The following is a 26,528-nucleotide window of genomic DNA, read 5'->3' as shown; positions in this document are numbered from 1 at the left end:
CCTATATTACATTAGAGGTGACATCACTGCTAGACCATTGCTTTACCAGAATGGATTGAGAGGCTGGGAATTATTTTTCAATATATAATTGTAACCATAACAGCTATCATATTGTGCCAGGGAAGAAGGCTAGTTTACAGGCAAAATAGATTTGGTGGCTTGCAAAGGATTTAATGATTATGAAGCTTTTTGCTTTTAACGCTTGTGGGATTTCTAAAGTTGAAATGGCCTCCTTCTTTTTTTAAAAGATATATCCCCACTTGGTGGTTGCTTCTTGTTTTTTGTTTTACCTCTGGCATAAACACATTATAATGTGTGTAGAATAATTGTTAGTGCAGGGTGTTCACCTCTGAACCTATAGCTCAGATCTGTAACTGGTTCTATGGTGTGTTTTTTTGTGGGTTTCCCCACATTACTTTAAAATGCCCTGAATATGTTCCTGTAGGATTAGATTTCCCTCAGAAAACCTTACTCCAGTGTCAATGAGCATTAAATCTCTCAACAGACCTGCAGCAGTATTATAAAATGCCTTGGGAGGGAAAATATATGTAATCTTGGTGTCATTCAAGTCAGTGGCTGTTTTGCCTTCGAGTTCACTTGACAGGCGAATTATCTTACAAATTGACTAGCTTAACTGCCATATTTAGAACTAAAATGTAGCAGCCCTGTATTTACCCTTTAGATTTGTATGAGGAGCCGTGGTACCTGAGTTTCTGAGAACTATTAGATCCTTGTCAAAATATTGTTGTTTTTCAGCTGTTGATTCTTGTCAAATGATAACAGAGGTGGCAGGTATAATTCCATTTCCACATCAAAGATCTGTGTTGGTTAATTCTGATCATGCACTCCTTGTAGCGAGAATGCTAAACTAAGCCGCTACCTTACAAGTATAATTGGATGCTGTAAGACTTCCAAAATGGTATTCCCACAGCTGACCTGAGCACTGGAAGCTCCTGGAAGAAAAGAGTCAGTACTGACCTTAAAGGGGATGTAAATTCCATAGCAAAAATGACAACTCCATTGTCGTGTGATGGAATGGATTTTTGCTCTACTGGTCTGAAGACTAATCAGATGGAATTCTGACACCGGGGGCGGGGGGGCGGGGAGTCAAAGTAAATAGCTTTAAGGGATAGTTCATGAAGTCTTAAAAATGCAGAAGAAAGTATTTGCAGTTCAGAGGACGAGCGGAGAAGAAATAAAGGAGTTAGAATTCTGCTCTCCATTGGGTTGTGTCATATCATTTCCCAGGACCAATAAACTCGCCAACCAGGTGACAGGCTGAGAGAAGAGCAGTAGATGGAAGAGAATCTCTGTAGGATTCAAGAGGAGAGGGAGGTAATAAACCCTCCAGATTTAGACTGACACAACATAATTTATAGAAGCTCTCTTTTCCCAGCCAAACTGAAAAGAATAGCTAATAAATGGATGGAGCAAAGTGGAAACGCTGGAGTCTGGCAGTTTCCTGAGTTAAGAATGGACCTAATACAGCACAGTATCAGTTATATGAGATTTCTAGACATGGTTGGGTGTTTAATAAAAAGCAAACTCTGCTACAAATAAGGATGCTTAATGGTATGGCTATTCTGCCAACACATCTTTTCTTGAGCACTCTTGGAAAGCGAATTGGGAAAGAGACAAGAGCAAGATGAAAAAGCAGTGACGTTTTCGTCAAAGGAATTGCAACCATTTTTGTAGGCCTGCCTCTCTTTTCCAAGCCAAAACCATGCAGCCCAGCATACTTGACCCAAAGTTAAATAATACTGAATTCAGATGAGTTGTGGGAACAATTAAGTTGCAAGGATTGTTCCAATGATTTGCATCTTTGAAGGCCTTTGTGAGGACTGTAAAGCTAAAATGAGCTAGAGCAGCCTAAAAATAAGAAACCAATGTGATGAGGATGAGGGAGTACCACAAGAACTTGTGAATTAACAGGCACAATCTGAGAGTGCTGTTGTGACTCATCGGTATATAATACATATGCATAGAGAATTCGTTCTGTTGAAGTGAGAGATTATAGGGACATAAATTATGGCGTATATTATATTGGAGTTTGCTGATGCAGCCAAAAGCTTGTGTGAATACAGAGGTGCTGTTCTGACTCACGATCAGAGGATTTGAGCACTCGTGATCTTCTTTACATGAGCCTGCATGTTTGCTTGTTGGCACTAAGCCAGCACTAAGCCATGGCTTGGCTTAGCGTTGCGTGAGAATGGTATAAATGTGTTTGTTTTCCTCATTTTAATGAGAAACGTTAGTAATTATATTAACTCTTTAGCCGTAAATTAAAAGGCCATTGATTGTTGTAGCTGTCCAATTAAGTTGCTGGGAATTGGAACTGACGACCGCTTTGGTTAGTAGTGTTTTTGCTCACACGAGTAGCCCTGTAAGTCTCTATCCAAAGGGGAAAGGGGGGAGAACACTGGCCCTGCTAATATCCAATATGCTTTCATATGGTGACTTGTTTTAGATTAATTGCATATGTAGCATCTTTTGAAATGGTGCCTGGAGCATGAGCATTGACAAGAGAAGGGGAACGACAGTGGGAGGGAGCTGTTGCTCTCCTGTTCTGGTTGTGTGCTTCCCATACACATCTGATTGGCCTCTGTGATGAGCAAGATGCTGGACTACATAGACCTTTGGTGTGATCTTCATGTGTCCCTTTGGAAATAGAGGCAAAGGCCAGCAGATATGGGGGGCTATGGAAACAGATGGGGCAGGGACTTGGTAGGAGGCATACCTGTCCTCTACTAAGAACATAAGGCCCTGCCCGATCAGGCCAATGACCCATTGAGCCGAGTTTCCTATTCTCACAAGCAGGACCTGAATGTAACAGTGTTCTCTCCACATGTGATTTCCAGCAACTGGTTTTCAGAGGCATACTGCCTTAGACAGTGGAGGTAGAATATGGCCATTGTGATGTTGACTTGTAGCTTCTGAAGAAACCAGTATACACTCATGAAGAAGTGTGTGTGTGTGTGTGTGTGTGTGTGTGTGTGTCATCAAGTTCACAGCCACATGTTTTGCTTTAAAAATTCTTGGTGTGAACTTTAAGAGACAGTTGCCCAGGCAGGAATTCAAACTCAGGAGAACGTCTGACACAATTCTGCCATTTGAGAATCTTGCAAGCAAAAGGCAACACAAGAGTCACTTCCCTCCCCTTTTCAATATTTTCATGGTATGAATTGCTAAGAGATTGGTTAGTAATCTATCACATCCAATTGTTATCCACTTGATGTGTATAATTCGATCCCCTACTTGCATCTCAGCACCTTTGCATGAATGGTCTTGTAGCCATGCATTCTTAGAGTAATAGTTTTATAATGCCAAACTCTCCAAACGGATGCTGGATCCAAGCTTCCTAACACAATTAATGTGACTCTTTCCCAGTAAGAGGCTGTGCAATCAGATATGCGCTTAATGTCACCTTGGCAATCCACTCAGCGTACAAGCATGTCACTTAGCAAATCCTTCCATTCAAACTAAAAAGGAAAAAAAAGAAATTCCAGTATACTGATTATGGTTAAATCAAGATTTTAATCTTGTACCTGCAGGTGCAAGAAGAAAAATGTGGCTTCTAGTTGGACTTGACACCACTTCACTTTTTTATGCTTTCTTCCAACTTCCCAAGATAATAAATTTGGAGAAAGTGGGGGGGGGGAGGAATCATAAAACTGTTAGAGTGTTAAAAAATCTAAGGGCTGTCTTGTTCAGAGCTTGCCTGAAATGTCTTCTCTGCCCTTGTAAAGAGATGAATCTCCATCATTAGCCAGTAAATGACAATTTTTGCATCATGCAAAGATTAAGTGATAAAAATAAAAATGGCTTCTTAAGGTTTATTCCTTATAAGGGGGTCTAAATTTGTTAAACGCTCATTCATCAGATGCTTTCTAAATTGAGAAGGCTGAATTAATATAGGAAAACGTGAATGATGCTTAATCTCCTAAACTAAACTGAATCTAGGATATTATTGAGTTAGAAAATTGTTTTCTGAAATGATGACCAGAAAAAATTCCCTGCAAATTCCACTTTTTAAAAATATATTTGCAATAAGCTATCTATAAATGTTCCGTAATTGCTGAATTCGGGATTTTTAAATATATTTTCCCATAGGAAACTTTGTTATTTTGTATTCTGGTTTTGTTTGTTTGTTTTGCCACCTTGGCTGCCTCAGAGGATGAGAGGTGCAATGAAGGTACTGTAGGATTATCTATTTTATTGGAACAGGTTCAGTTAGTGAGATACAGAGACCTTTATGATTCAGTACACTTGAGGCAGAATTAAAAAGCACAAGACAACAAGGCTTTATAGGTAAAACGTGATCTATGTGTGTGATGTTTTGGAGAGCAAAGCAAGAACTGTCCCTCTTTCTGCTAATAAAGAGTCTGCTTTTTTTGTTCAAGGTTGGACAGGGAAGGGGAAGAGAGGGAGTTGCCGTAAGAGGATCTAATCTCAAAGAATAGTTGCGGTTACCCAAGTATTTGGATTAGTTCGTGCCCTTGTGAAAATACGCAGGAGGCATATAAATATACAAAAGCACAGGTACTGTAGCACAATGCCTATATTAGGACCAGCTGAAATGGCACAAAGGGCTGAGCAAGTTTTCAGTCTTACCAGAACCCTTATTCATGCTGGATTCTTAAACTAATCAGCAACAAAAGCTGGAGTCGTCGGGGAGAGAGACCCAGTTCAAACGTAACACCAAACCACAGTTCTAAGTTATTAAAAGATCCTGCTTGGGCCTTGGGCTACAGCACCCCCCCTCTATTCTGGCACAGCTGGCAGAAAGAGATTGGAAGCAGGGGCATAGGAAGGGGGAGCGGTGGGGGCGGACCACCCTGGGTGCCCTCACTGAGGTGGGTGACATACGGCGTGCTGCTCAGCCGCGACTCCCAAGTCTACCCTGAGCTGTCTGGGTAAGGGGGCAGCTGTGCCACTTTGCCAGCAGCATTCCCCCCTTCCGCCTTTGTTTTGACAGCTTGGGGGAGGCTTGGGAGTTGTAGGTGGGCAGCGCGCCAAATGTCCGCCATGGGTGGCTCGCTCCGCCCCTGACTGCAGGGCGTGTGCGCCGCTCCGGGCACCTGAGCGGCCAGCCCGCACCTGGGAGGGCACCCTCTGTGCCATGCCCCCCCGGAGCGCGCCCGCCCTTGGCAGCGCGGGCATATGCTCCGCCGCTGATTGGAAGCATCTGCTATAAGCTAATAATAGTTTGCCATTATGTCTGAATTGGACTGAAGTGTTTTCAGTTTGAACTGTGGTTTACTGAAACACATCAAAAGCAAAACATGGTATCCAATCCTGGTTTGTTTCAATAAACTGTAGTTTAAACTAACTGCAGATCCAATGTGGTGATAAACTACAGATTGCTGAAATGAAGAAGTTGTTGCTTCCACCAACTTCTGTGGTTGAGCCAGAGAAAGGGGAGGGTGAGTATTTTTTCCCCAGTAACTATGGCTCATTATAAACTGTGGCTTATTATCATGTTATGTCCAAATGAAGGCATGATGTTGGTGGACATGACGATATAGGTTGCATCTGCAGCTTATAACAGTCTTAAGAAAGAAGGGACATGTGTTTTGTAGACATAGACTACAATCCTATGCACATTGCTTTGAGAAAACAAAAGGGCATACATACTTCAAGTAAATAAGCATAGGATTGCAGTCACAACTGGTTTAAATTGTGCCTGTGGCAAAAAAAAAAAAAAGGCATCAGGTTGTAGCGAGGCATGCTGGGGTGAAAGAACAATCCCTACTCTCCTTTTGAAAATAGTTACAGTGCTCATAGATCTCTGTAGGACATACTGGAACACACAGGTCCTTGTAAGTCAGAGAGCAGAAGTAAAGAAATGTAGAGTTTAAAGAAGGCCTTGCAGAAGAAGTAAACTTTGAAGGGCAGCTGAAAGATCTAAGAGGTATCAAGAGTGTGTGTTCTGGGACTTCATAGCAGAACAGAATAAGTGGACTATAATAAGGAAGGAAAAAACAGAAAGATAAAGTGAAGAGCATTGAAGTGAAAATCTTGGCTTTATTTTTGCTGGTAAGTAAGGAAAGAGATCTGAGGATGTCCATGGAGACTTTTTATAACTGAACTTTAAAAAGAGCAGTTGAGCTTTCCCCAACATTTTGAATTTGGCCATTCCCCGCCCCCCCGAACTGAAGCTATCAAATTAAATCTGAATATGTGAAGAGTGGTTTTCAAGGAACCACGTTCCATGCTAATTTAGGCTGTGATCCTGAGTTGGCTTTTTGCAAAGTCAACTCAATTTAACTCGGCAAGGCTTACTTCTGAGTAAACATGCTTAGAATTGCAGTGCATATAAGCCCATGTAGTCTTTCTCCCCCAACTACTATGTGAAAAGTGTGTGGCTATGTGAAAAGTGTAATATGTGCTATGTGAAAAGTGTAATAGCTCACTTTGAGTATTATTCCCTCTCATTGCTGTATTGTAGGAAAAATTGTCGGGCTGTATTGTAGGAAAAATTGTCAGCAATCAAGCTGGGAGAGGAGCAGATCCATGGTTCTGGATTTTGCACACCAGTGGTAGTGGCTGGTGTTGTGTGGCAATGCCACACAGCTGCTGTTTGACAATGGCATTGCTACAGATTACCAGCAAGGAGCTGGGTGACAGCAAGGTTAGGACTGTGTAGACACACTGGCAGAGTCAGTCTGGCACCTGCACTGCTGTGTCCACACAGTGCTGGTCTCACTGTCCTTCCTGCCTCCCTGCCCCAGACCCATCCAAGTAAACTGTATCAATGGTAGTGTTGGGAACTTTGCCGCACTGCACCAGCTGCTATTGCAAACCACTGGATGAAATAAAACTGGGAAAAGTGTGATCAGTAGGAAAAGGAAATGACTAAAGCAAAATATAAGGGAGCAACTCTGTGATGGGGAGAATAGATTGTAGGCTGTTGGATGCCCTCTCCATAGTCAGAAAAAGTGGCCCGCATTCAGAGGTGGAGGTCAGTAGCTGGAAACCTTCCCAACACCGTGGTAGGAAGGGCTGCCGCCATTGCTGATCCACCTTCAGCAATGAGAGCAGTAAGAGAAAAGGAGTGTGTGCTTCAGGAACAGGAAGAGGGAAACTACAGCAGCCCTGGAGCTGGCATATTTATTGGGACCAGTGGGAGGAAAATTGTTTGTTCATTTTACATCCCACCTATACTCCAAGGAGCTCAAGGTTTTGTACAAAATTCTTTCTCTTCTCCCTGCCATGTGAGGTAGATTTGGCTGAGGAACTGTGATTGGTCCAAGGTCACCTAGTGAGTTTCATGGTTGAGTGGGACTAGAACTCTGGTCTCCCAGGTCCTAGTCTGACACTCTAACTGGAACACACAACACTGGGAAGGAAGGAAGGAAGGAAGGAAGGAAGGAAGGAAGGAAGGAAGGAAGGAAGGAATCCACCTTTTGTTTGGTTCCTCCACCAGAGGACCCCCCTCAACTCCATAGGATTGTACATTAAATACGGTCAGAATACCTACTGACCAACAGAATTGCTTGCTAAAGGTGTAAAGTTAATGCCAGTAACATGGATTCATATCTTATTTTCCTTTTTTCTGCCCACTTTGCCACCAATCTTGACATGATTTACATCACTTTTTATTTTGCTTTAATCCTACTGACACTGCTCTGGGACCAGATAAGCCCCAAAATTGGCTTTTCCAATGGTAATATTCCATGTTACTTGTTAAATACTGATAAGTAGTGAAAAGGTATAAAATAACCAGATTGGAGAATATATTTCAATTAGTATAAATCTTGTATCTTGGAAGTTCCTCCTGCAGCCCCCTCCTTGGGATGATCTGTTTATAAAATGGAATTAGTTCTTCCACTTCTAAACAAGATATGTGTAAATAAACCCTTTCAAATTCTGGCTTCTAATGAAAAAGAAGAAGAAATCTAATTTGAAGCTGCTGTAAATATTCAATGATTAATTTCATACCAAATAAGTCATTAAAAATACCTGATAGATGGAGAAACTAATCCTTTCTGGAGAGATGGGGAAAACCAATTATATCTGAGGCAATATGAAAGTTAAAATGAGACAGACATAAGCTTAGTTAGAAAAAAATTTTTTTGAAAGATTTTTAAATGTGGCCAATTGCTTGGAGTGAATGGAATGTGCAATGTTATTTGGAAGAAGTAGAGGAACTGTCTTATACTGAGTCAGATCATTGGTCCATTGAGCCCTACACTGTGTTGTCTATATTTACTTGCAACAGCTGTCCAGGATTTCAGACCCAGGATCTCCCAACCCTACCTGGAGCTGCCAGGGATTGAACCGGGAACTGGGTGCATTCTCTGCGACTGAGCTACAGCCCTTCCGTTCTGTCCTGTTACCCCTTTTTGTGCTATTCCAATGTGATCCAGAAATGAAGATTATTTTTATTTGAAATTTGCAAAACAACAGCATCACTTCCCAGATATTTAACAGGTGCTGCCAGTTTTTTTAATTTCATTTTTAACTTTAATGCCACTAATGTGCATGGTGAGCTAACCCAGACTGTTGCCCCCACCACAAGTCTAATGAAGTCAAATTTAACTGAAGTATAATGAAATCTCTCACCCTCAACACTCAGGACAGTGGTTCTCAACCTGTGGGTCCCCAGATGTTGTTGGACTACAACTCCCATCATCCCTGAGCTCTGGCCTTGCTAGCTAGGGGTGATGTGAGTTGTAGTTCAACAACATCTGGGGACCCACAGGTTGAGAAAGGCTGACTCAGGAGCTGCTGAACTCCTTCTTCTACCTCTTTTGCTCACCCACCCGTGAGTCTTCAACCATCTATTGGGAGCCATGAGAAAAGTATATTTACCAGTACTACAACTGATTTGCTGCCATAGGAGGCCCAAGAGAAAGGCTTTCCATGAGAAACTATATTTCCCAGTGTTCCTGGCACCTAACTTGCTATCATAGCGGCACCAATGGGAGAACCTTCCTTCCTTCCTTCTCCTGCCGCCAGTGTTGCAGCAGTGGCAACAAGGTAAGCAGTGCAGCTGAGCATGAGTTGGAGACTCAGAGGAAGGGAAAAGCTTCTGAGTTCTTCTCCCAGTTAGAATCTAGGCCAGTTTGGGATATATTAATAGCAAATTATGAAGCCTGGCAATATAGTGGCAAAAGGCTGCTGCTTCTGTGCTACAGTTGAAGAGAATGGCGCCCTTGTGCTTTTTCCCAAGAAGAATACAACATTCCAGCAGAAAGAGAGAGCATGGCTGCAAAGTGGGCCTTTGTGCCTGGCATAGGACACTGGCACCAGAAGAGTGTGCAAAGCTCGTCTTCTGAAGAGCTGCCCCCCTGCTGCTTCTGCCCCCTGGTGCTTCCCTTCCATAAAGCTGTGAGCTCTTCCACAGCTGATGCTTCTTCTAGGCAGCCTCTTCACTGCTTTCCTCTGCACAATTCAGCAGCCATGCTGGTGGCAGCACACAAGCTATGTAATGACAGTGTTCATTGCAGCCAACTCCTTCCTATGTGTGTCGGTGGGATTTACTGACAAGACAAGCCCTCTTCAGGCATAGTACATGGTCCAAAATGCAGTGAAAGGGGCTTTGCATTTAGCCCAACCCCTAAAGCCATTCGGCTTCTTCTGCCCCTCTGTGTTGATCAGGGCTTCTGATGTGGAAGGTTTTCTATATGTGTGATTTAGAACTCTTGACAATTAGGGTTCCCTACATGCTCCCTATATAAGTTTCCAAGTTTTATCTGGTATGCAGAATTGTTTCCACTTTTGATTCCAAATTGAGGATGGCATAAGGCTACTGTTAAAAAAAAGCAAAAAACCTTAAGGCAAAAGCAGCAGTGAATGGGTTTAAAGTGAATGGGGTCTCTGCTATTCCTTACATTATTGATTTTCTTTTCTGGTGTTGTTCCTTGCAGAGAGTGAATCTATCGTTCGATTTTCCATTTTATGGCCATTTCCTGCGTGAAATTACTGTGGCAACTGGGGGTAAGTGGCTTTCTACCCGTTTCACTTTTGAATAATCTGACAAGAGTTTCAGATGTTTTAAATCAGGTTTCTTAAAAGAGAGAGAGAGAGAGAGAGAGAGAGAGAGAGAGAGAGAGAGAATGAGAATTACGGTAGAGCTTGAAATATCCAAAATTGCGTAAGCCAGATCACCAGTTCTTTCAAATTCACCCTGTCCTCTGTGTCAGCAAACTGGTATAAATAATCCTTACCATGGATCAGAAAATTTTATTAACATTTTAAATAAATGTCTTCTCTTTACACCTTTCCTGACCCCTCACTATTAGATGCATAGTGAGAGAGAGGGAAAGGGAGTTGCTGACCTATAAAGGCGGTGTGGTCATATCACACACTTCATTTCCCCATCATTTCATGATTTGCAACTACTGTATATAGATGATTGTTAACATGTTGAAAACTGCCTTGAGAGGTTTAACCCTAAAAGGTGGTCTATAAATATATTAAAGTGAATAGATTTAAATATAGGAAGACTTTGACCTCTTCATTCACTTTTGCATATGAACAACAATCCATCAAGCCACTTAAGAAATGCATCAGTTACACTGCTAATTGGCTAAGAGTTTGCTGTGAATGGTTGATCAATTGGCAAGTGTTTCAGTTCTGAAATGGCTGGTGCATAGGGTCAAAGTAGACATGGAAATAAGCACAGAACTTGCATGTATTTATTTTTTTAAAGAAACTTTTAATTGTAGGTGCAGGATGACAATTTTCATTGGGTTCTATGCATGAGGGAGAAAATTACCCATTTGCTCCCCTGCTGCAGCTAAAGAAAATCCTCCTAGGGCTTAGAAATAGGAGGGAGGTTATCGCTGATGCCTAAGGGAGCGTCTTTCCTATGGCTTATAAGGGCTGCAAAGGAGAAAGCTGTTACACCCGCAGTCCCTGCAAAAACCTGCCCTCACTTGCCCTTGCTGGTAACATTCTTTTAATGACACAGCAGCATGTGATTTGCTTTGAACCATGTCTAGTTTGCCCTATAGAAGACTGTGTTTTGTGTTGGCTGCTACAACGGCTTTTCTTCCACTTCTGCAATGAGAATTGCTGTTCTACCATTAAAATAAAAGTTGCGCAAACAACTCCTTGTTACCAAAGCAGGACACCCACATGTACGGAAAGATACGTGGGGTGCCAATTATGTATGACCATCTTTGAAAAGGAATAGGGAAGGGGAGAGGATTTCAAATCCGAGCTTTGTCATTTAGCTCTTTTAAAATGGAGGAGTAGAGAGAGAAAAGAGGTGTTTCTGTGAAAGGAAGGGAATGGCTAACAACAGACCTAGGAGGGGATAATGCTGGGGTTGTGTGCTTTTAATTCATGGCAAGGTTAGTAATGGAGGGAAGAGGTTGATGTATGGGCAAAAAAAGGATGGCATAGATACTTAGGAATGAAAGAGATAAAAGTGTCTGTCACTCCTTCGCTCAACCAGACACGCAAACTCTCGAGATGATGAGATAGGTAGGCATCACCGACCAAATATAGATAAAGAAATATCCTGTATTCTATTGTTTGTCCTAGAAAAAAGAAGAAACCTTTCTCAGTGGGCAATCAATGTTCTGAGGGCATCCTATGCAATCCCCAGCATGTGTGCACGCAGATTACTTCCTGCACTTTCTCACTTGTGCAAACCATAGTTTGTTGTTACATCAGAATTGAGTAAATGATGGTTCGCCTCTAAACCAGCATTGGAATCTCTCTTAAAGCATAATTTCCAGTTGTGCTCTGGAGGCAAACAATAGCCCTATTAACTAACAAAGACACACCCCTCAATGCAATTGCTATTGTATGCAAAGGTAAAGGACCCCTGGATGGTTAAGTCCAATCAAAGAAAACTATGGGGTGTAGTGCTCATCTCGCCTCAGGCCTAGGGAGCCAGTGTTTTTCCACAGACAGCTTTCCGGGTCAGGCGGCCAGCATGACTAAACTGCTTATGGTGCAACGGAACACCGTGACAGAAGCCAGAGTGCATGGAAACACCAATCACCTTCCTGCGGAAGTGGTACCTATTTATCTACTTGCACTGGTGTGCTTTCTAACTGCTAGGTTGGCAGAAGCTGGGACAGAGCTATAGGAGCTCACTCTGTCGCACGGATTCAAACTGCCAACCTTCTGATTGGCAAACCCAAGAGGCTCAGTGGTTTAGACCACAGCGTTCCCTATTTGTATGCAGAACAGGAAGAAGGACTGCATGTCCCCATTGCTCTTCCTGCAGACCCCTCATGTTGGAGGTCAAATGTCTGCAGCAGGGAGCCTGCTCTGCTGGAAGATCAGGGTTCTTAATTGTGTGGGGAGCCTACCCACAGAGAGCAGATTCTCCACTGCAGACATTCAGTCTCAGTCATGTGGGAGGCTGTGGGGATATGGGAAAAGGTGGAAATGATGTGCTCTCCCCCCTTTTCCCCTACTCTCCCTTCAGGCAATGGTATTCATTTTGGGGGAGTGGGGGAGAGAACAAGTGACTATGGCTTATGTTTTGTGAAACACACACATAAAGGAAAACTGTGCTTTTAGTGCAGGTGTGTCCAAAGTCCGTTTCGGGGGCCTAATCCGGCCCACGGGGTGAATTAATCTGGCCCCCGTGGCAGTATATGTCCTGGGGTAAAATCCCAAAAAAAAGCTCAGCAACTTCAATCCTAAAAAAAATCTCAGCAACTTTGGTCAGCCCTCACACATGTTTACTTCATCAAATCTGGCCCTCTTTGAAAAAAGTTTGGGAACCCCTGTTTTAGTGAATCAATAAGGGATGATGATGATTTAGTCACTTTACTCATAAAAATGACCCAAAATGACGTGGCATGCCGGGGAGTAAAAGAGGGAACATTCAAATCTGAGGTATCACAACGGTTTTGTCAGTGGCTATGTGTGACAGGGTGAACCAAGCCATTGTTTGTTTTTTGACGACTTCCAATTTTTATCATGTCAACAAAGAGTTTGTTGCTTCTCCTTTAAGCGGCTCAAATGATGCATTCTCCTTAAATATCACAGTGCTAAATTGCAAGGAGCTCCATCATATCTATAACAGATCAAGAAAGCCAAATTTTGTTTTTTACCATCCATACAACATTTGCATTTCACTACCAAGCAGTCTTGAATGATGATTTTTGACCCTCAATTAATACGAGAGTGAGAGAGAGAAAGAGAGAGAAACTCACATGGGTTGGCTTGAGCAATTAGCATATCCTTTCCCTCAATCCATGTTTTACCAAGGTTACTTGATTCATGTCTGTGAGGTAAATCAGTTTGCACTGCCATTATTAGTATAATTAATCAAATCCTGTTCTTCTAGAGGTGGATATCTGTCATGGGGGAATTCCTGTGTATGCTAATTCTGGTACCTAGGAAACCACGAGAGGCCTTCCAGCTCTCTGATGATAGAAAGTCTTCCTGACAGAACATTTCAGATGTTTTCATTTAGGAGAGAAGAATATAGCATTGGCAATGGGCTTAGAAGTCAGGTGTAGGATTGGGTTGTCAGAGTAGCGGCAAAGATAATGAAAAGCAGCAAGAATATAGGGCAGTGTATAGCGTGTTCGGGACGTGGGTGGCGCTGTGGGTTAAACCACAGAGCCTAGGACTTGCTGATCAGAAGGTTGGCGGTTCGAATCCCTGCAACAGGGTGAGCTCCGGTTGCTCGGTCCCAGCTTCTGCCAACCTAGCGGTTCGAAAGCACGTCAAAGTGCAAGTAGATAAATAGGTACCACTTCCGCAGGAAGGTGAATGGCGTTTCCGTGCGCTGCTCTGGTTTCCCAGAAGCGGCTTAGTCATGCTGGCCACATGACCCGGAAGCTGTACACCGGCTCCCTCGGCCAATAAAGCGAGATGAGTGCTGCAACCCCAGAGTCGGTCACGACTGGACCTGATGGTCAGGGGTCCCTTTTCCTTTACCTTTATAGCGTGTTCACGTGCCCCCCTTTCAATAACACTTTTTAAAGCTAAATTGGACCATCAAATCTAATCTTGCATTAAAGAGGAGTAGCACTTTTCAAATGTAAGAGGCTAGTGAACCTAAGCAATTGTTTTGGAGAAGGTGTGTCTGAATATTGTCTTATGGCAGGGACCTGTGGTTCTCCAGTAGTTGTAGGACTCCAGTACCCATCAGCCCCAGACATTATGGTAAATGGTCAGGAACGATGGGATCCTTCCCCAAACTGGTACCCTCTGGATGTTTCGGCCTAAAACTCTCATCAGCTGCATGCTGGTTGGGGCTGAAGGGTATGTAGTTCAAACCATCTGAAGGGTACCAGGTTGGGGAAGTCTGGTTTAAAATGTGTACAGGGCAATTCTTTATCTGAAGATGTGGGGTTTTCACTTATTTTTATTTTATTCTTTCTATACCTGCAGATCTCTGAGCAGTTCACAACATAAAATTGCAACCTGAAAGATACAACATGCACAATAAAAACAAAAACAAAGGCAATCCAGTAATCCCCCTTCCCACAACACATTTTAAAGGGTGTTTGATGTCATTCAGTCAAAGGCCTGCTTAAAGAAAAGTTTTCTCCTGGCACCTAATGAAGGCGCCAGACAAACCTCCCTGAGGAGGGCATTCCACAAACAGGGAGCCATTGCAGAAAAGGCCTGTTCTCATGTTGCCACCCTCTGGACCTCATGTGGAAGAGACACACGAAGAAGGCCCTCAGAGAATGATCTCAGGGTCTTGGTAGGTTCATATGGAGGTAAACAGTCCTTGAGCTATTGTGGTCCTGAACCTTTTTAAGGCTAACCTCTAAAAATTAATTGATTCACTCTTCTTATGTTTACATATGAGAGGAAAAAACAAAAGAAATGAGCCCAATCTTTCATTTTAGCGTTTGCATGTAGATATCACAACAGGGATAATCTTAGAAGACGCATGTCCTATTCTCTCTCTCAAAAGAGGAAATTCTTACAACAATATGGATCTTGCAAGTTGCAGTTTATATTATTATTATTATTATTTAAATGCCAGATTAATTGAGGACACCTTTACAGTTGATCAAAATGTTTTAGTCATCTGATTAATCACTTCAGTGTTGTAGTCGTAACTCTTTGATTAGATCCCGCAAATTGTTTTGAAACACCTTGCCTAATGTATTCTCCTGCCTGCCTGATAAAGGAAAGAAGTGTTATGATATTGGCAAACCGTGGGTGGCATTTTTCTGTCATATGGGCTGAGAGTACCTCTTATGGGGGGAAAGCACTAAGCTGGCTGGACATAATCAACAAACATTTGCAAGCCTGAAATGAACTGTCAGGAAGAATAGAGGGCTTTCCCACTTTCTATTTCATTATTAACCATTTTGCAGTCATCTTAGATCTTAAAGGTCATTTGCACTTAACAGAAACTCTCTTCACTTACTACCTACTTTAGAAACAGAATGAAGGCTGGCCTTTCAGCAAAAGCAGATTTGTTGCCACACACCCCTCCAGCCGCCTCCATGGATTATATTTAGATGCCTACATTATTGCTGTTTTCTCAACAAACACATCTGCAGCATTATTAGGTTAGGAAAAAGAGGTTGGGGGGATGGACTGCCAATATTCTGATGCAAAATGTAGCTCGTGACTTTAGGGGGGGGTACTGTATCCTTTCCCCCTTCTCCCTTGTTTATTTTATTATAGCTTCAATCTTTGCCAAATAGCTTCTTTTGGTGATTCCTGCTCATCGCTTGTTTGTTTGTTTATAAATTTGTTTATTTATTTGATTTTTTTTTACATTTACATCCCACCTGTCATCCGGGAAACTCAAGGTGACTTGTAATTAAAAACAACCAAAAGCTAGAGCTGTTATTATTATTATTATTATTATTATTATTATTATTATTATTATTAGTTTGAAATCTCTTTACGTTATCCAAATTATTCTGACATCACCTCTGGGAGGATAGACTTAACTCCATATTGAGATGGAGAGATGGCTTGCCTTAGCAAGACTGTGGTGCAGTTTGAACTGTGGATTCCTCAAAACCAAGCTGGATATTTCCATAGGACAGTGGTACCTCAGGTTACATACGCTTCAGGTTACAGACTCTGCTAACCCAGAAATAGTGTTTCAGGTTAAGAACTTTGCTTCAGGATGAGAACAGAAATTGTGCTCCGGCGGCACGGCAGCAGCGGGAGGCCCCTTTAGCTAAAGTGGTGCTTCAGGTTAAGAACAGTTTCAGGTTAAGAACGGACCTTCGGAACGAATAAGTACTTAACCCGAGGTACCACTGTAGAGCTGCAGCAAAGCATTCTTTGAAAATGTTCTCTTCAGCTCTGTTTATAATGCTCAGGCTGTGAGTGCCATGGCTTATGTAGCCTAAACAGCACTGTTCACACATAAGAAGGGATGTATCAGCAATGGGGGGTGGGGGTGGGGGGTAACTGAAAGTATGCAGAAATACCAGACTTTTTTAAAAAAAAGAAAAGTCATAAAAGGGGAGGGACTCAAAACGAAAAATGTACCAGTGGGCATGGAATGCTGACTGTGAATGGAAATACAGGGAGGGGAAATCAAACCAAGTGGTTGCCATAATGAACAACAGCATTCTGTGCTGCCACATTTTGTTGCAGGAATGCCTTTCATAATTCGTGGATTTCAAGACATCATGCTTTACTGAAATTCAGAAAGGGGTTTCCATTCCAGTTACTGTAAATAATTGTATGCTGACTACAGCTTTAAAAAGCATTGGAGCCTATCCCGGTCATCAGTTCTGAAAAATCCAAAAGATAGTTCATGAAGTCATTCGTCTGTCTCCTGCTCAAGTTTAAGGGCTGAACTGGAAGCACCAGCCTAAATCCCTGTTTTGTGGGAAGACATATAAGCAGGCTCTAGATGAGTAGCTTCTCGATAATAAACCCCACGAGGAAGCAAATCAAAGATAGTCCCTTTGTTGGGAAGTGAGCAGAGAGATTCTTAAGGAGATACTGAGCGGGAGGTTCTCATTATACTGGCTATGAAAGATCTGTGGAAAACCCCTTAACCTTTTAAAGCCCTCGAGGAATGTCTTTAGTTTCGGAGGGCAATAAATACAAAAGAGGTTTTGGCACTGCCCTCCCCCAGTCCATTACCCAAATGTGATGGGTCTGTAGCATCGCCTGCACTCCATATGTTTTGTGAAGTTTCCATAGTAACGCAGCTGAAAATTGACAAACAAGACAAATCTGATCAAAACAGTGTCTTGCCCGGCAGGTAAAGATTAAAGCAGATTTTTTAAGAAAACAAACACCCCTCCCAGCATAACCGTTATCAACGTTCTGCAGATACTTTGTGTAATGCAGCCACTGAACTAACTTTATAAATAACACAAATGGAAACCTCCAGCATGTCTCTATACACTTCTTCATGCTCTGGTTTCCCCAGCTGTACAATTTAGCTGAAATTGCTGCGCCCTGCAGAAGTGCTGATGATAACCTGTGTATGGTCTGTGCTCATAGACTATGAAAACTTTGTACCAATGTAACCCAAATTCCATTGCAAAAAAGGCTGAAGTTTGCAGCTTGCCTAAACCTGGAATCCTATGCACCTGTGTCTGGTCCACTGAACAGGCAATAAGAATTTCTTCTGCATAAGCATCTACAGTTCTCAGCCAGCATTTGCTGTAATTAAACAGTTCTGCACTGATTTGCTGGCATTTGCATAATTCTGGCCTGGCTAGTCCTGGACAAGAGCTGTGCACTAGTATTATACAGCCCCCTTGGGAAGTTTGCTAAAACACTCCAGCTTTTCAGATGCCACCAGGTGTTTCCCCACATACTTCCGAGGCTGCAATCCTATTTTTTTTTAATAAAAAAAAATGCTGGAAAGTAGCCCTCATTGAGCACAGTGGGACACACTTCTGGGGGAAGAAAGAGGAAGAAAGCTGAGTTTCTCAGGATGGTTGGTTTTGCACCCAGGAGCCATATTCATAGTTGTGGAATTGCAGAATGTGCAAAATTCCTATTACAGTGGTACCTCGCAAGACGAATGCCTCGTAAGACGAAAAACTTGCAAGACGAAAGAGTTTTTCGTTTTTTGAGTTGCTTCGCAAGATGAATTTCCCTATGGGCTTGCTTCGCAAGACGAAAACGTCTTGCGAGTTTGTTTCCTTTTTCTTAAAACCGTTAATACCCAGGGAATCCGTGCTTCGCAAGACGAAAAAACTCGCAGAACGAATTAATTTCGTCTTGCGAGGTACCACTGTAACTGCTTTCATAGCACAAGGACAAAAAAGATATGAATGTGGCACAACTAAGTTTATAACTGCTGACCACTACAGTAGGGAAACTGGCCCTCTAGAAGATGTCAGACTACAACTCCCATCATTCTCCCATTAGCTGTGCTGGCTGAGGTTGGTGGAAGCTGGAGTTCAGTAACATTCAGAGAGCCACAAGTTCCCTTTCCCTGCCATACAGTGTCCCACAAGGCAAATCCTTCCATGTTTCTGCACCTATGCACTTTCCCCTATTGCTTCCCTATTGCTCCCCTATTGCAGTACGTTTCCGAGCACAATTCAAAGTGTTGGTGCTGACCTTTAAAGCCCTAAACGGCCTCGGTCCAGTATACCTGAAGGAGCGTCTCCACCCCCATCATTCTGCCCGGACACTGAGGTCCAGTGCCGAGGGCCTTCTGGCGGTTCCCTCATTGCGAGAAGCAAAGCTACAGGGAACCAGGCAGAGGGCCTTCTCGGTAGTGGCGCCCGCCCTGTGGAACGCCCTTCCAGCAGATGCCAAAGAGATAAACAACTACCTGACATTCAGAAGACATCTTAAGGCAGCCCTGTTCAGGGAAGTTTTTAACGTGTGATATTTTACTGTATTTTTGGTTTTTATGGAAGCCGCCCAGAGTGGCTGGGGAGGCCCAGCCAGATGGGCGGGGTATAAATAATAAATTATTATTATTATTATTATTCCCCATTATAGAGATTTTGGGGAAGGGAAGTTTCTGTCTGTTTCTATTCTCCCTTTTTTAATGCATGCAGCAGTCCTAGGGCATAGACTGATGGCACCTGATTAAGAAATCTTGCCAGACTTAAGCAGGTCTAAATCTTATCAGTGCATGGAGGTGCATGTCTGGAGATCTTGACTGTTTTCACACACTAGCAACACATCCTCTATCCATGATATTTTATCTGCACTATCGGAATGAAATTCAGGAACCAAAAAGTCAAATTGAAAAATACGACTTTTGAGCCACCTGGCCCCAAAATGGCAACCAGACATTCCCTTTTGGTGATTATAACCCTGGGTTAAGAAGCCATTTGGCACCTAGTTTATGTATCCAAGTTTCTAACACTGGTCCCCGGCCAGCACATGCTCAGCATCAGTCGAAAGGATGCAGGGGATGGCTTGGCCCATTATTTGGGGGGTTGGGCTGACCCACACATTCATGCACAGTAGCTCCCACTATGTGAGACCATAGTTCAGTGGTGAGAACAGACCTAATTACCTTATATCGAGTCAGACAGTTGTCCCCGTTAGCTCAGAAAGGTAACCAGCAGAACACAATCTTCAGATATTGGGCAGTGGAGTATATTACACGTAGACAGCTGCCTAATACTGAGTTATATCATTCATCCATGCAGTTCAGTACTGTCTACACCAAAAGTGGCTAACTCCCAGTTCAGGGGCCTGATCTAGGCTCCCATTTTTCTGGCCCCAGAAGACTGCACCAATTTTAGTGGTGGTGGTGGTGGCAATGAAACCTGCATTTGTCTTCATTACTAAGCCAAACCATGGCTTAACTCCAGGTAGCGTAGCCACAGCAGGACTGGGGAGGAGTGAAGTGGCTGCAGTTTTCACTCTGGTTGACCCACCGGATTGCACATTATTGCTCGGCCAAGGTTTGGCTTTGCGTTACGTGCGAATAAGTCCTGTAAATAGATATAGGCTTTTTTCACTGACTGAGAGGCTTTGCTTCGTTCTTTAAAAAAGAGGAAGGAGAAAAGATGGAACCTAGACCTGGACGACTGTTTGGTTGCAGAAAAACTGACTCTGTAGCTCAAAGCCACGCAGTATCTCTCTTCTGTGGATATTTGCTGGATTTCTTTTTGAAGAAAAACACACTGCTTTATTGAAAAGGCCTGCTTTGTACCTTGTTCTGAATAAAGCTGGGGAGCTTCAGGTTTGTTAATTTGTTGTTGTTGTTGTTGTTTTTCCAGAAATGTTCACATCTGGGGTCTTGTTTGCTGAGATACGAGTGCCCACTTGTGTAGAAACAGCAGAGGTTTCTGAACATTAAATTAAAATAACAGAGAAGGTAATATCAGAATAGCACACACATTCCCTAATTAACTTGTGGGCATGACTGAGAAAATAACATGTCACACTGTGTGAAGTTCAGTTTTAAACAAACTAAAGCCACAGGAGAAGCTTAATTAGAAGAGGAACTCCTTTAAATGCCTAGTGAAAGCCAGCAAACACTGAATGAGCGAGAGGAGAGAGAGAAGAAAAGAGAGGAGACCTTTTTAGAAGAGAACATATTTGTGTATTTATTTATATAAAAGACACAATTTATTTTAGAAGGGAACTAATTTATTTAATTTGTTTGTCAAATTTGTATCCCAGCCCTCCTCTATGGAATTCATTTTATCTTTAGAATGCAAAGAGATAAAGTTGCCCTTTTTATATGTTTTTCATGCATTCATTTAATGTGCGTAGGGTTTGGGGCTGTGGCATTGCATTAGCGGTTTCCACCCCTAATCACTGTAAGATCTTAAAAGAGTACTGGGACACGAGTGGCGCTGTGGTCTAAACCACTGGGCCTCTTGGGCTTGCTGGTTGTAAGGTCAGCAGTTCAAATCCCTGCGACGGGGTGAGCTCCCGTTGCTCTGTCCCAGCTTCTGTCAAAATAGCAGTTCTAAAGCATACCAGTGCAAGTAGATAAATAGGTACTACTGCGGGGGAAGGTAAGTGGTGTTACCATGTGCTCTGGTTTCTGTCATGGTGTTACATTGCCCCAGAAGTGGTTTAGTCATGCTGGCCACATGACCCGGAAAGCTTCCTCAGCCTGAAAGCGAGATGAGCGCAGTACCCCATAGTCACCCTTGACTGGACATGATCGTCCAGGGGTCCTTTACCTTTACTCTAGTTCTATAATTTGACTGTAGCTGTGGTAGCAGCATCAGATACTTATTTTTATTTGTGTATTAAATTTATAGACCGCCCTTCATCAAAAGATCTGGTTCACAAGATAAAAACACAAAATATTAAAACAGAAACAATAAAACAACCTCCCCCCCCAAAAAAAAAACATTTAACAAGCTGTAGAATATTAATCAGCCACAGGCCTGGTTGAAGAGGAACGTTTTTGCCTGGCGCCTAAGCATAGATAAGGAAGATGATTGGATGAACCTCCCTGGGGAGAGCATTCCACAAATGGGGAGCCACTGCAGAAAAGGCCCGTTCTCGTGTTGCCACCCTCTGGACCTTACAGGCAGGAGACACATGAAGAAGCGCCTCAGAGGATGAATGCCGAGTCCAGCTTGGTTTATATGGGGAGACATAGGTCTTGAGTGTAAAAATGTGTGACTTCGTAAACGGATACAGTGGTACCTTGGTTTATGAACTTAATCTGTTCCTGAATCCGTTCTTAAACTGAGGCGCACTTTCCCTAATGAGGCCTCCTGCCGCCGGTGCCCTTCCACCATTCGGTTTCCGTTCTTAGAGCGAGGTAAAGTTCCCAAACTGGAACCCTACTTCCAGTTTTGCAGAGTTCGTAAACAGGACTGTTCTTAAACTGAGGTACCACTGTATTATTATTTTTAGATAGGAAAATATCAGTATATGACATAAGCAAACAGTATGCCTAAACTAAGTGGTAGAACATGAGACTCTTAATTTGAAGGTTGTGTGTTTGACCCCCACTTTGGGCAAAAACTTCCTGCATTGCAGGGGGGTTGATTAGATGACCTTCAGGGTCCCTTCCAACGCTGTGATTCTATTCTATGATTCTATTCTGTCACTCAGTGCTAGTCTGGATGCTGCAACTCCAATTCCCTAACTTTGAATGTCATTGGGATTCAAGCTGTTTTATGGTCAAGGACCTGTCAGAACCTTTGTTGCAACATCTGGGAAGAATTTGGAGCATTAATTAAAATGGGCTTTGCTGTGAATACCATTTCCAAATCAGCAGGCACCCCAGTGTCATTTACAGTTAATTCTGCAGCATTTATCCTGTACATTTTTAGGAAGTAGTGGAATAGGTAAATTCTGCAATGTAACCATTTTGTTGTTATTTGCTGGTAGTAGTAGAAGTCTTCTCTTCTCTTCTTCTTCTCTTTGACAATCACTCATAGCCGAGTAAGATTGTCTTCCATAAACACGGTTTTAACAATGAGTCCATAAGTGACTGTGGAGGTCAATTCTGGATCCACACGTCCTTCCACAGTGGGGACATTGGTTTCCGGGCGGGAGTTGATCACGGTGTGGATTTGTCAAGCGTGCCTTCCTCTTAGCATGTTTCTCTCTTGCGTCCTGAGTTCGAGCATCATCAAAGTCCATGACACCTTTGGTAAAGGCTGTTCTCCAACTGGAGTGCTCGCAGGCCAGTGTTTCTCAGTTGTCACTGTTTATACTACATTTTTTAAAGATTTGCCTTGAGAGCGTCTTTAAACCTCTTTTGTTGACCACCAGCATTACGCTTTCCATTTTTAAGTTTGGAATAGAGCAGTTGCTTTGGAAGACGATCATCAGGCATCTGCACAACATGGCCAGTCCAATGAAGTTGATGTGGTAGAAGTAATAATTGCTGCTGATGTTGATGGTGCTTGGTTTGTTGTTGTTTTTTAAAGCCCTAATAGAATCCTTACAATATACCCATTTACTCAGCAGAAAGTCGCACTGAGTTTAGTGGTGTTTACTCCTAAGGAGGTGCATTGCAGCCAAGAGAGAAGCGGTGCAGGGAGAGGAGCTGGGGCTCGTAAGAGGCGAGAGAAGGAGGGACCAGTCCTGCTCCCTTTCCCAATCAGTAGCGGACCTTGGTGCCTGAAATTTCAATTGTGCCCGGTGATGCCCAAATCTGGTGCACGCCTCTGCTTCTTGCCTTCATAATAGTGGTGGCACCTGCTGAACCACCCCAGAAACCCTGCACTCGGTGCCACAACACCAGTCACATTCCCCTCTGCCCTGCTTGTAACAACCAGGATTTGCGGGACATAGTGAGAAACCATCATTGCTTAACAGTTTCCATGGCAGTCCTGGTGGAATTGGGGCAGTTGGCGGGTATGGAATAGGCATGCATTGGATTATACTGTAGAACAACAACAAAAGTAAATACAGACATCTGAGGTTTATTTTAAGATCTTATTCACTTTTGGGTAAACTAGAAAAGGCTTCCATATTAGTAGGAAATCTTCAGGATTAGCATGGCTCATTGTTGATTGATTTCTTGTGAGTCCATCCTCATATTGTGGAGCTAATGCTCATAACCATTGATTCATTGAAAGAATTACATCAGAGATATAGATACACACACGTATGTATGTATGTATGTATGTATGTATGTATGAATGTACAGGTTTTAAAAAAAGATTTTCCAATCTGAAAACTAATTTTGTTTTTCGCTTTAGCTTTCATATATTTGTTTTGAATTCAGGCTTGAATCATTGATCATTTCTAGCAGAAATGTGAAAAGTACCCTTCTTACCACTGGCCTCCCTGCTCAGGGTATCTTCTGATTTATGAAAGTGATCGATGAATCAATCTATTTATTGTCTGTGTGTCAGTTCTGCATGTGTCCATTCAAAAAAACCCATACTTTTTTATATCAATGAGTGAGTTGAATCTGTACCAAAATTCATAATTAAATGTGTAGTTTATCTCAAAACATGTAATTAAATAACATATTTTAACTCAATGTGCACACATTTCTAAATGTATTTTATCCTATAATTTTGTGATATATTATGGTACTTTTCTCCCCAGCCGTATCTCAATATTCAGAGTGTGTGAAATTCAAAGGATAATTATGTTCCAATCCATGTATTCATTTATAAAATGCAAATTAGATCATTTCCCTTAAAAATGCAGTCTGAACAAAATTCCCTTCCATCCATGCTTATTAATTTTTTTTCCTGGGTTTAAGTACTGTCCACTAAGGACAGGTACAGCATCTGTAAGTTTTGCCCCTTGTAGACCTAATTGAAGCTTTAGTAAAGTAATTTAAATTGGAGACAAGGCACAAGAGGGCTAAACAATTCCTTCACCACTTCCCAGAGCGGCTTCCTCCATAAAATTAGCAACCCACACAGCTGCTTTGAAATAAAAATATAAACCCACATAGACTCCCCCTTCCTTGTCACGTCTAGTTGAGCCCTAATAACCTTGAAAACTGTCTCCTTAACATTATCATCTAAAAAAGTGAAGTCTCTTATGTCCAAACATTTTTCCATACAGAAAATAGAATGCTTTCACCTGTGGCCTGAAATGTTGTGGTGAGAGGGCTTAAGGGTTTGGGAAATCATTGCAGAACAGCCAGGGCATATAAATGCAGGTAGCTTGCCATTTCATTCCTAGTGAGCAATTGGGTACTACAATACCCCCGATGCACTTTCCTTTCTATCTCCACAGACAAAAGAGCTAGAGGCTTGATTTTAAAATGAAACCTGAACATTCATTTCCACCATATATACGCCCCCCCCAATACAGTCGGGCAACTTGAGCTATCCTTAGCTTTATACCAGGCAGAATTATCCATCTAACCAAGTATTGTCTATTCTGATAAACAGTGGCCCTCAAGAGTCTAAGGCAGAGGTTTTTTCCATCACCTGCCACCTGAACCTTTTTGTGTAGAGATGCTGAGGAATGAACCTGGAATCTTCTGCATTCAAATCATGTGCTTTGCTGCTCAACTATCACCCCCCTCAAATCAACGAACTTGCTGATAAATAAATAAACCCAGTAGGTTTCTACATAGTTGAGATGAAATATTTGCTTCTGAATTCCAAGAATGCAACAGGTTCTCAACAGATGTCAAATACCTTATTCGTTTGGACCAAGCAACCCTAATTCAAGGGCCTTCAGGTTTACAGCAGTTGTTAGAGAGAGGGGAGCAGATGCTCCCATATCAGGCATGGCCAAACTTGGCCCTCCAGCTGTTTTGGGACTACAATTCCCATCAACCCTGACCACTGGTCCTGTTAGCTAGGGATGATGGGAGTTGTAGTCCCAAAACAGCTGGAGGGCCAAGTTTGGCCATGCCTGCCATAGATGCTTAGGACTGTGTGTCATCATGACCCACCCCTTAAACCAGGCCAATTATTCAGTTAATGGGTTGAAAGGGAGACAGGATAGAACAGGCTTCCTCAACCTCAGCCCTCCAGATGTTTTTGGCATACAACTCCCATGATCCCTAGCTAGCAGGACCAGTGGTCAGGGATGATGGGAATTGTAGTCTCAAAACATCTGGAGGGCTGAGTTTGAGGAAGCCTGGGTTAGCATCAGTTAACAGATTAGAGTAGGAGAGAAGAAGCCACAATTCCCAGCTGACAGCATCACCATGTCAGCCAGTTGCTGGTTCTTCAACTTGGACTGGGCCTCTTCTTTCCTCTCCTCCCTGAAGCCATTAGAAGGAACTGCCTTGTGAGCTGGAGAGGAAGAAGCAGACAGGAAAAGCAATCTGTCATTATCACTACCCCATTAAACAGGCCATTTCAAGATGGCATGCACTTTCTACTGTTCTCTTCTAAGCTATTATTCTTACTAATCTTGTGTGAGCTGCCCTGCGGAGGACTTTGCTGCATAAGGAGTAGTGTAAAAATGCATTAACTTACTAAAAGAAAAAAAGTAACTTTTCCATACATGAAGGTCTTCAGATGAGGCCTTTTCCCAAGTTCTCTCTGTAGGAGAGGAGCATTTTTAGAAGCAGAAGACCTTTTTAGTGGTGGTGCCACAGCTTTGAAATAACCTCTCAAAGGAAGTAAAAGGCAAAGGGACCCCTGACCATTAGGTCCAGTCGTGGCCGACTCTGGGGTTGTGGCACTCATCTCACTTTATTGGCCGAGGGAGCCGATGTACAGCTTCCGGGTCATGTGGCCGGCATGACTAAGCCGCTTCTGGCGAACCAGAGCAGCGCACGGAAACGCCGTTTACCTTCCCGCCGGAGCAGTACCTATTTATCTACTTGCACTTTGATGTGCTTTCGAACTGCTAGGTTGGCAGGAGCAGGGACCGAGCAACGGGAGCTCACTCCATCGCGGGGATTCGAACCACCGACCTTCTGATCGGCAAGTCCTAGGCTCTGTGGTTTAACCCACAGCGCCACCCGCAGCCCCTCAAAGGAAGTAAGGCTGGTTTTTTTTTCAGTACCAGGTTAAAGTGTTTCTTTTTCATGTTTCCAGGTTTTTTTAAAAAAACTATTAAACTGTCTTAGCTTATTGAATAGTTTTGGTTTATTATTTCTCAAATATTGTTACTATATTATACATTGAGGGATTTTTTTGTATTTGAATGAAACTTTATTTGCGTCAGCCATTGGCCATAGCAATAAAACAACGATACAATATACAAAGAATAGAAATAAAAAGTCAATTATATAAAATACATTTTGGGGTTTTGAATCAATAGTCAAATGGTGGATCTTACTCTGATTGCCCCAGCTAAAAACCTTGCAT

General features: G+C 42.6%; 1 protein-coding gene across 2 annotated transcripts in view; it reads left to right on the top strand.

Annotated features, from left to right (window-relative positions):
* The window catches only part of PLXDC2 (plexin domain containing 2), a 233,670-nt gene that overhangs the window by 130,788 nt on the left and 76,354 nt on the right, over positions 1–26,528 (top strand). For both annotated transcript variants that reach the window (XM_053359669.1, XM_053359670.1), the window contains one exon: positions 9,873–9,942. In XM_053359669.1, the coding sequence (XP_053215644.1) occupies positions 9,873–9,942 (70 nt within the window). The remainder of the gene's footprint in view (positions 1–9,872; positions 9,943–26,528) is intronic.

Source organism: Podarcis raffonei, chromosome 12 (genome assembly GCF_027172205.1).
Source record: "Podarcis raffonei isolate rPodRaf1 chromosome 12, rPodRaf1.pri, whole genome shotgun sequence".
NCBI classification, from domain to species: domain Eukaryota; kingdom Metazoa; phylum Chordata; class Lepidosauria; order Squamata; family Lacertidae; genus Podarcis; species Podarcis raffonei.
This window is presented reverse-complemented; position numbering and strand designations above follow the sequence as displayed.